The sequence below is a fragment of the Dendrobates tinctorius genome, unplaced genomic scaffold, assembly GCF_039654945.1.
Source record: "Dendrobates tinctorius isolate UK_male_01 unplaced genomic scaffold, ASM3965494v1 ptg000092l, whole genome shotgun sequence".
Classification (NCBI taxonomy): Eukaryota; Metazoa; Chordata; class Amphibia; order Anura; family Dendrobatidae; genus Dendrobates; species Dendrobates tinctorius.
The window spans coordinates 8,991,256-9,001,751 of NW_027361760.1; the positions used below are offsets into that span (position 1 = coordinate 8,991,256).

The following is a 10,496-nucleotide window of genomic DNA, read 5'->3' on the forward strand; positions in this document are numbered from 1 at the left end:
AACTAAATAGAAAAAGGAACACATCCCTCAATAAACCCTTAAAATTTATGGTCAACCGAATTAAAAAAAAGGATTCATAATAGAATCAAAAGAATTAAATCTCCAGCTGGAACTACTTTATCGCATCCACAAGATGTGGTCAACGAGTTCGCCAAGTACTTTGAAAAACTCTATAACATCAACGCGCTTTCCACCTCGCAATCAAAACAAGCTGCCATATCATCTTACTTAGCCCAATTAAATCTACCCAAAATAACAACTAAATACCCAAAAAAAAGAAAAGGCGCATACCAATGGAATGAATACAATAAATTTTATTGAGCTAATATAGCATATACAAAGAGAAGAAACAAACAGGTGTGACCACCACCCTGTAGATATACACAAATATGTATGTGTGGGCAGAAATGAAGAAAAACATGTATTCAATAAAGATGTTAAATGTAACCCATAATTTAACAGTAGGCAATGTTAGCGTAAGTTCGCAAGTAGCGGTTGTAGATCTCAGAATTTGAGAGAAAAGATTAGCCAAAAAATAATAATATAAAGCTGCAAGTAATATGTGCAATGTTGCAACTGTAACCTCTCTCAAATTGAGATGAAACAACCACCATATGGGTTACAAAATTTAAATAAAGTGCCACGTGCAAACAAAATGCATGATACCCGATTATCTTCATTCAAAATAGCAGCAAAAATTATAGCAGCAAGGGTTATTTACATGATAGCCATCCAAAGTACATACATGTACTCAAAGTGACCCTGGAGGAATGGTTGCACATATATATAAGGCAATAATTATCAAACAAAGTTGCACCCATCCATATAATTGCACAAATGCCCATGTGTGGGATGAAAAACCCCCATGACCGCATGTTTGGCCGCTAGTATAGAAAACCCATGATCCAAATCTGTAAGTGGCAAAATGCCATGTGTATACCTGGGGTGGAGAAGTGCCCCGACGCGCGTTTCGCGTCAGCTTCCTCGGGGGGCAATGTGAAAGCGGACAGAGTGCGGCCATTAAATAGTTCCTCAATCACTCGGAAAGAATTGCGGTGTGGCGGCGCTTCCGGTGCTCGTGCCCCATACCGGAAGTGACGAAATGCGCGTCCCACGTCATAGGGGCCGGCCGGACAGCGACGCGTCAGCTGAGAGGCAGGACCCATGACGCTGGATGGGCGCGCATCCATGACAACCAGACAGAAGCCAAACATCCGGAAGCGCTCACCGCAAAACTAATCCGAGTGTCCATACAAGTCTAATATCCCTGCCCACATCTTAGTAAAAAGTTGTCCTTCAAAGTTGTAGAAGATATTAATACCGATACTAGATATTTGCCAGTCGGATAAAAAACATTTTAACATTTGCAAAACATGTGGAGAGGATATGTTATTCTAAGGAAGACATACATGAACATTATATCTAAATTAGTTAGATGAAATATATAAAAAGACACCAATCCTATATCAGAAACAATCCATCCGTTCTTGATCACCTGTATACATATGATTAGACAACACTAAAAGTCGAACATAAAACACAAGAACAGATGTGATGAAGGTTCTTCATAATTAGCACCATAATGGGGATGTCTTCAAAGATGTAAAACATACAATGTCACGAATCACCGTCACAACATTCCAAAGAATCCAGGAAAAAATATAAATGAGGAAATCATGGCCTAGAAAAACTAGAAAGATGAAGAAAAATGTTAGAAGAATAATAAAACCAGAATAAAAATGATAAAAAACAAAAATTACAAAAATGGAGCAAAGCTCAAGACTTCATTAAGGCCTTTAGGTCGTACACAATCAACCCTCATAATCCACTTGGCTTCCAATTGGGAAAGGTTCTTTTTCCAGTCTCCCCCTCGACCATCCATGAGAACTCTATCTATCCCTCTTATTTTCAAGAGTTTGGCATTGCAGGAGTGTACTTTCCTGAAATGCCGAGGTATGGGTTTCAGGGTTAACACGTCCGTGACATCACCCGCCTTGGTGATGTCCCGGACATGCTCCCGCACCCTGACACGTAGCTGGCGCGATGTTAGTCCAATGTAGACAAGTCCACAAGGACAGGACGCATGATATATCACACCCTCAGTGCCACAGGTGATATGTTGGGTAATCTGAAATTCCCTGGACCCATCCCCTGATAGAAAGGATGAGCAACGCTCCAGGTTGGCACACGCCGCACAATCCCTACAAGGAAAAAAGCCCCACCTCAGACCTCTCGTGCCAAGGCTATCAGGAATGGATTTCCTGTAGTAGCTATGCACAAGTAGATCCTTAAGATTCTTAGCCCGTCTATATGTGATAGATGGATAATCTTTCATATACTTGGCCAAAGTTAGATCAGTGGTCAATAGGGGCCAAAATTTCTCCAAGGACTCCCTTACCCGTGAATGTTGTTATTAAAGGTAGAAATAAATCTTACCTGTGTGGAGCTCGTCCTTTTCCTCGCCGAGTGCAAGAGATCATTTCGTGACATGCGTGATGCCCTGCGCCAACCGTGTCTAATCGCACGCTCCGAATATCCACGTTCCTCAAATCGTGTTGCCAGATCTTGTGCCTGTTCTACAAAGGATGCCTCATCCGAGCACACCCTCCTCGTGCGCATAAATTGTCCCACTGGGATACTGTTCTTCAAAGCTTTCGGATGCGCTGAAGAAGCATGTAATAGAGAATTTACTGCTGTATCCTTCCTATGTATCTCAGTATGCAATAGACCCTTGCCATCTTTGGATATACACACATCCAAAAAATCAACTGTTGTGCGGCTGTAGTGATAAGTCAGTTTTAAATTGATATTGTTTTGATTCAATTCCCGTATAAAGGACACAAGATCCTCCTCACTACCTTGCCAGATAGCAAGAACGTCATCAATATATCTGACCCAAAAAATCATTTTAGTACTCAAAGGAGTAGGGTTGGTACAAAAGATGTCCCTCTCCCACAGCCCCAGGAACAAATTTGCATATGAGGGGGCAAAAGCCGCCCACATAGCGGTGCCCTGGAGCTGTAGGTAGAGGGCATCATTGAAGATGAAAAAATTATGGGTCAACGAAAATTCCAGAAGGCACAACAGAAATAAGATGAACCCATGATCCATGGTTGTCATACATAAAAATGAATTTACTGCATGCAGCCCATCGTGATGTCTAATAGAAGTATATAGTGCTTCTATATCCATGGTTACCAACCACATGTCCTCTTCCAAATTCACGTGTTCCAACTTCCTAAGCACATCCCCAGTATCTTTTAAATAGGATGGCAGACTTTCAACACTGGGTCTCAGATAGAAGTCTAAGAATTTACCTGTCATTTCATTGAGGCTCCCATTCCCCGACACTATCGGGCGACCAGGGGGAGAGACCAAATCCTTATGCACCTTCGGGAGCAGATATAAGCAAGGAGTGCGTGGAGATGCTGGAATCAAGCCCTCTTTGATTTCTTTAGATATAAAGCCTTGTTGAAAGGCATCCTCCAAAATCTCACATAATTCTGCCTGAAAAACAGAAGTGGGATTAAAGGACAGTCTTCGGTAGCATGTGGTATCTCTGAGTTGTCTCATTGCCTCCTTTTCATACAACGTAGTGGGCCACACCACCACGTTGCCCCCCTTATCCGCCGGTTTGATTACAACTCCCCTTAATGACTTCAATTCATTCAGGGCACGCCTCTGTTCCCTTGTAAGATTGTCATGTCGAAGTCTAGTGGGGATTTTCTTAAAATCCTCGGACACTAATTTCACAAACAACTCAATGTTCGCATACATGTTCAAAGGAGGAAACTTTTTAACTTTGGGGACCACAAACTTACTTTGAACTGGTTCATCCTCTTCCCCCGATGTCTCAACACACAATTCTTCCAAATCCCTTATAGCTTCCAATTCTCTTGGAGTCCAACCATCATCACCCGTGTTCTTTTCATGCAATTTCTTCAATATAAGCTTACGTGCAAAGAGATGTAAATCCTTTATCGCTGTAAAAACATCAAATGATGAAGAGGGTGAGAAAGTAAGACCCAAACCCAAAACCTCTATCTGCGTCTCAGTCAGAGCAACATCAGAGAGGTTAATAACTTGGGGTATGGAACCAGTCAATACCTGAGTTGGAATTCGTTTGTTCCCAGAATTTTTGTTATTACGTCCCTTGTATCTCCCCCTAGTCATAGGGTACACACGTGGTGTATTATTTGAAGCAGTATCTTCCGCCGATGATAGAGATGACAGAGAGGAGGCACGATGAGTGGTCGTAGCCTTATGCCACCTATAAACAGTGTTATTTTTGTAATCAAGTAAATCCCTGGAAAATTTTTTGGCCTTTCCTTCCTGAACCTCCTTTTCCCAGATTAGAAACTGTTTCTCCATCTCCGTTTTAAATTGATCCATATTAGAAGCTGACAAATCCTCCACAAGCTTCTTCTTTACAGTTTCAATTTCATTCTCAAGACCCTCCAAGGTTTTCTTGTTGATCCCAATGAGTAATTCAATTAGTGATCGAGAACATATATTACACGTCTCCTCCCATCTATTACGAAAAAGAGAGTCTTCCACCGGAAAGGAGGGCACAATTCTCACCCGAAGACCTCTGGGAATCATATTCTTAGCCAAGTAACTCTCAAGTGACGCCTTGTTCCACCAGATACGTAGGCTTTTCCTGAGTAAAAATTTATATGAATTCTTTTGCTCCAAAATAGACCCACTTTCAACAACACCACCTGATGCAACTTCTCCTTTAAAGATAGAATCAACATTTGACAACCAGGACTGTTCCCGTGCCTTAAAGTCCATGACCTAAATGTTAGAATAAACCAACAAAGAACCAATAAGTCCAAAAAAACGGTCGCTAATTTTCGCCCTTCTTAAATGACATAAATACCCAAAAAAAAGAAAAGGCGCATACCAATGGAATGAATACAATAAATTTTATTGAGCTAATATAGCATATACAAAGAGAAGAAACAAACAGGTGTGACCACCACCCTGTAGATATACACAAATATGTATGTGTGGGCAGAAATGAAGAAAAACATGTATTCAATAAAGATGTTAAATGTAACCCATAATTTAACAGTAGGCAATGTTAGCGTAAGTTCGCAAGTAGCGGTTGTAGATCTCAGAATTTGAGAGAAAAGATTAGCCAAAAAATAATAATATAAAGCTGCAAGTAATATGTGCAATGTTGCAACTGTAACCTCTCTCAAATTGAGATGAAACAACCTTCTAAAAACTACACTCCTCAAGCTATTCAAAGCTACATTCAAGAAGATTATTAACCCTTCAGGTGCTTCACGGGAACTAAAGCAACATGGAAGGAAAAAATGGACATTTTAATTTTTCCAACAAAAATTTTCTTTTGGCATCAATTTTTTCATTTTCTCATGGGTAACAGGATAAAATGGATCCTAAAGTTTGTTGGGCAATTTCTCCTGAGTGCACTGATACCTCATATGTGGTTATAAACCACTGTGGGCGCACGGCAGGGCTCAGAAGGGAAGGAGCGCCATTTGACTTTTTGAATGGAAAATATGCTGGAATATTTAGCGGTTGCCATGTCGCATTTGGAGAGTCCCTGTGTGCCTAAACATTGGAGCTTCCAAACAAGTGACCCCATTTTGGAAACTAGACCCTCCAAGGAACTTGTATAGATGCATAGTTAGCACTTTGAACCCCCAAGTGCTTCACAAATTGATCCGTAAAAAAAGGACTTTTTTCACAAAAATTTTCTTTTAGCCTCAGTTTTTTCATTTTCACATGGGCAACAGGATAAAATGGATCCTAGAATTTGTTGGGCAATTTCTCCTGCGTACATCGATGTCACATATGTGGTCATAAACTACTGTTTGGGTGCACGTCAGGGCCCAGAAGAAAAGGAGCACCATTTGACTGGTGAAAATTAGCTCCAATCGTTAGCGGACACCATGTTGCGTTTGGAGAGCCCCTGTGTACCTAACCATTGGAGCTCCCCCACAAGTGACCCCATTTTGGAAACTAGACCCCCCAAGGAACGTATCTAGATGTGTGGTGGGCACTTTGAACCCCCAAGTGCTTCACAGAAGTTTATAATGCAGAGCAATGAAAATAAAAAATCATTTTTTTTCCTCAAAAATGATTTTTTAGCCTGCTATTTTTTATTTTCACAGGAGAATTTGGACTAAAAAAGTTGTTGTGCAATTTGTCCTGAGTACACCGATACCCAATATGTGGGGGGGAACCACTGTTTGGGCGCATGATTGAGCTCAGAAGGGAAGGAGCACGATTTTGGAATGCAGTCTTTTATGGAATGTTCTGCGGGCATCATGTTGCTTTTGCAGAGCCCCTGATGTGCCTAAACAGTAGAAATCCCCGGCAAGTGACCCCATTTTGGAAACTATACTCCACAATGAGTTTATCTAGATATGTAATGAGCACTTTGAACCCCCAAGTGCTTCACAGAAGTTTATAAATGCAGAGCCATGAAAAAAAAAATTTTTTCCTCAAAAAATGATTTTTTAGCACGCTATTTTTTATTTTCACAAGGGTAACAGGATAAATTGGACCCCTAAATTTGTTGTTCAGTTTGTCCTGAGTACGCTGGTACCCCATATGTGGGGGGAACCACTGTTTGGGCGCACGGCTGGGCTCAGAAGGGAAGGAGCGCCATTTGACTTTTTGAATGGAAAATTAGCTCCAATCGTTAGCGGACACCATGTCGCATTTGGAGAGCCCCTGTGTGCCTAAACTTTGGAGCTCCCCCACAAATGACCCCATTTTGGAAACTAGACCCCTAAGGAACTTATCTAGATGCATAGTGAGCACTTTCAACCCCCAGGTGCTTCACAGAAGTGTATAATGCAGAGTCGTGAAAATAAAAATAATTTTTTTCCTCAAAAAATGATTTTTAGCCCGCAATTTTTTATTTTCACAAGGGTAACAGGAGAAATTGGACCCCAAAAGTTGTTGTACAGTTTGTCCTGAGTATGCTGGTTCCCCATATGTGGGGGGAACAACTGTTCACGCACACGTCGGGGCTCAGAAAGGAAGTAGTGACGTTTTGAAATGCCGACTTGATGGAATGGTCTGCGGGCTTCAAGTTACGTTTGCAGAGCCTCTGATGTGCCTAAACAGTGGAAACCCCCACAAGTGACCCCTTTTTGGAAACTAGACCACCCAGGGAACTTATATGTGTGGTGAGCACTTTGAACCCCCAAGTGCTTCACAGAAATTTATAACGCAGAGCTGTGAAAATAAAAAATCATTTTTTTCCCTCAAAAAATTCTTTTTAGCCCACAATTTTTATTTTCCCAAGGGTAACAGGAGAAATTAGACCCCCAAAGTTGTTGTGCAATTTTTTCTGAGTACGCTGATACCCCATATGTGGGGGTAAACCACTGTTTGGGCACACGTCGGGGGTCGGAATGGAGGGAGCGCTGTTTGACTTTTTGAACACAAAATTGGCTGGAATAAATAGTGGCGCTATGTCATGTTCGGAGACCCCATGATGTGCCTAAACAGTCGAAACCCCTCAATTCTAACTCTAACCCCAACACACCCCTAATCCAAACCCAACCCTAGTCATAACCTTAACCACAACCCTAACCCCAACACACCCCTAACCCTAACCACAAGCCTAACCCTAATCCCAACCCACCCCTAACCCTAATCCTATCCCTAAATCCAAGCCTATCCCTAATTCCACCCCTAACCCTATTTCTAACGCTAACCCTATTTCTAACGCTAACCCTAATTCCAACCCTAACCCTAATTCCAACCCTAACCCTAATTCCAACCCTAACCCTAATTCTAACCCTAATGGAAAAATAAAAATATGTTTTTCATTTTATTATTTGTGCCTACCTATGGAGGTGATAAACGGGGGGGTGTATTTACTTTTTTTTTTCATTTTGATCACTGTGAGAGTAAATCACAGTGATCAAAAGGAAAAATGAATGGGAGGCTGGCACGTTCTTGGGCGCCGCATGCGCCCGCCATTTTCCAAGATGGCGGTGCCCATGATCCGGGATGGCGGGACCCCGGGAGCCAAAGCAGGACATCGGAGGTACTGGGGGGTGATGGGGGGATCAGAAAGTGTGGGGGAGGGAAGGGGAGGGGGAGCAGATGATGACGACGGTGACCAATCGCTGCTGTCCATCAGTGGTGGGGGCCGATCTCTCCCGCCAGTCAGGGTGGGGGGGGTCGGGTCTTGGTGCCCAGCCATGTCCGATGCTATTGCTGCATCGGCCATGGCTGGATTGTAATATTTCATCAAATTTCATTGGTGAATTATTACAAATCGCTCTGATTGGCTGTTTCACTTTTAACAGTCAATCAGAGCGATCATAGGCACGTGGGAGCTAAGGCACGCCCCCTGGGGTTAACTCTAAAGTGTCCTCTGTGTGTGGGTCGGGTGACCTTTCAGTGACCCCTGTCACCCGACCCGCAGGGGGGCAATCAATTCTTGACGCCGCATAGGCGTCATGACTAGGGATGAGTGATATTGCCCAATATCATATCGGAATTCCGATTTCTGATATTGAAAAAATATCGGATATCGGAATTTCCGATTTCCGATATCAATGCAAGTCAATGGGAGAAAAAAATCGGAATTACAAAATGACCACTACAGTGCTATATAATGGATAAAATTGAGGGGAAACACCTCAGGATAATGGGGAAGGAGTTTGCAGAGGAGCAAAAAAATCGCTAGAAAAATACACAGAGCGAAAGCTGTAGCAGGATTACTGGTCACCATCTTCTTAACAGCGGTGTTTTTTCTTTGGGTTAGGATTAGTTGGGGTAGGGTTAGGGTTTATGGTTAGCAGGGTTAGGGTTAGTAGGGTTGGGGAAGGGCTAGGGTTAGTTAGGGTTAGGGTTATGCTTATGGATAGTAGGGTTAGGGGTTAGGATTAGTAAGGTTATGGTTAAGGGTTAGGGTTAGTTAGGGTTAGTAGAGTCAGGGTTTACGGTTAGGGTTATGCTTATAGTTAGTAGGGTTAGGGGTTAGGATTAGTAAGGTTAGTGTTATGCTTATGGTTAGTAGGGCTAGGGGTTAAGGTTAGTAGGCTTAGGGGTTATGGTTATGGTTAGTAGGGTTAGGGTTAATGTTACAGTTATGCTTATGGTTAGCAGGGTTAGGGTTAGTGGTTAGGGTTAGTGGTAAGGGATAAGGGTTAGGGATAGTGATTTTACATTATTAAATTAAAACTGCTAGTGGTGGTGTCAATATGCCCTTTGACTGACATGTGTCTGCGTTCAGCTCACCTTGCTTTGCAGGGAGTTTCCAGGAGCACCACATGGAACAGATACACTCCCTTTAAACCATGCTTAGTCTTCTTCTGCTTTCCGATTTCCGATGTGAAAAAAATATCGAAATCGGAATTCAATATTTCAATATCGGAAAGCTCATCCCTATTCATGACGCCTATGTGGCGTCAAAGGTCAGGAAGGGGTTAATAAGTGTCCACCGACTGTGTTCTAGAGAAATAATTTTTTAGGACTAATTAATGTTTTACACTGTAAAAATGTCATCCAGAACTGTTCCATCATAGGCTATACTTGTTGCCCTGTGGATAAAGCATGTTGTGATATCTGTGATCTAAAGACAGAGAAATGTTAAAGGGAAATGTTAGATATCAAGTTTTTTGTGTGCCGTATCTCTGTGATTTAAGGGCATAAAAATTCCAAGTTGGAAAATTGCGAAATTTTCAAAATTTTCGCCAAATTTCCATTTTTCTCACAAATAAACGCAAGTTATTTGAATGAAATTTTACCACTAACATGAAGTACAATATGTCACGAGAAAACAATGTCAGAATCACCGGGATCCATGGAAGCGTTCCAGAGTTATGACCTCATAAAGGTACAGTGGTCAGAATTGTAAAAATTGGCCCGGTCATGAACGTGCAAACCACCCTTGGGGGTGAAGGGGTTAAATACCAAATAACTGTGTAAGCAATGTACCTGTCTCACATACTAGCAATACATGTTATGTACGATATTTATTGTACAATTATTTCTTGATGTTCATACACTTGACTTCGCTTAAATACCAAATGACTGTTTAATCAATTGTTTGACTGTTTAAATGTCATGTTCTGTACCCTACCCACTTTCCCTATTTTTCCATATTTCTCCATATCCCCACTCCTCCACTTCCCACCTCCATCCCCCCTCCTTCTTCCTTGATATATATCATTGCTGACTTGACTTAACAATATACATTCACATCATCTATTGTTACAAAATTTAAATAAAAACATTGAAAAAGGAATTGTTCAGTCTTGAAATTGTTGGTGTTTTTCTGCTCCTCTAATCAGCCCATACAAGATGCTAAAAGGATGAGTTTGGAACTCGTTTACTTTTGGAGAAACGTCAAAACATTTGTAACTCAATAAGGCCCAATAGCAAATAACCACATTTTGAACGAACACTCATATCTCTTGGTGGAATTTTTGGTGTTTTTCTGCTCCTCTCTTCAGCCCAAACAAGACTCTAAAAGGATGAGTTTGAAACAC

The 10,496-nt window shown here is 41.7% G+C and overlaps 1 protein-coding gene across 4 annotated transcripts; it reads right to left on the reverse strand.

Moving 5' to 3' along the window:
• Window positions 1–200: 200 nt before the first annotated feature.
• Window positions 201–7,577, reverse strand: LOC141098476 (uncharacterized). Of its 4 annotated transcripts, XM_073586312.1 has the most exons (4): window positions 4,108–7,577; window positions 3,822–3,983; window positions 3,318–3,507; window positions 201–2,663 (listed from the first exon to the last, which is right to left on the reverse strand). In XM_073586312.1, the coding sequence occupies exons 1-2, from the start codon at window positions 4,792–4,794 to the stop codon at window positions 3,978–3,980; spliced, it is 693 nt and encodes a 230-aa protein (XP_073442413.1). In that variant the 5' UTR covers window positions 4,795–7,577; the 3' UTR covers window positions 201–2,663; window positions 3,318–3,507; window positions 3,822–3,977. The 4 variants fall into 4 exon arrangements, with proteins under 4 accessions (XP_073442413.1, XP_073442411.1, XP_073442412.1 ...); XM_073586310.1 differs by having other exon boundaries at window positions 201–3,507; XM_073586311.1 differs by having other exon boundaries at window positions 3,318–3,983.
• Between the last annotated feature and the right edge of the window lie 2,919 nt (window positions 7,578–10,496).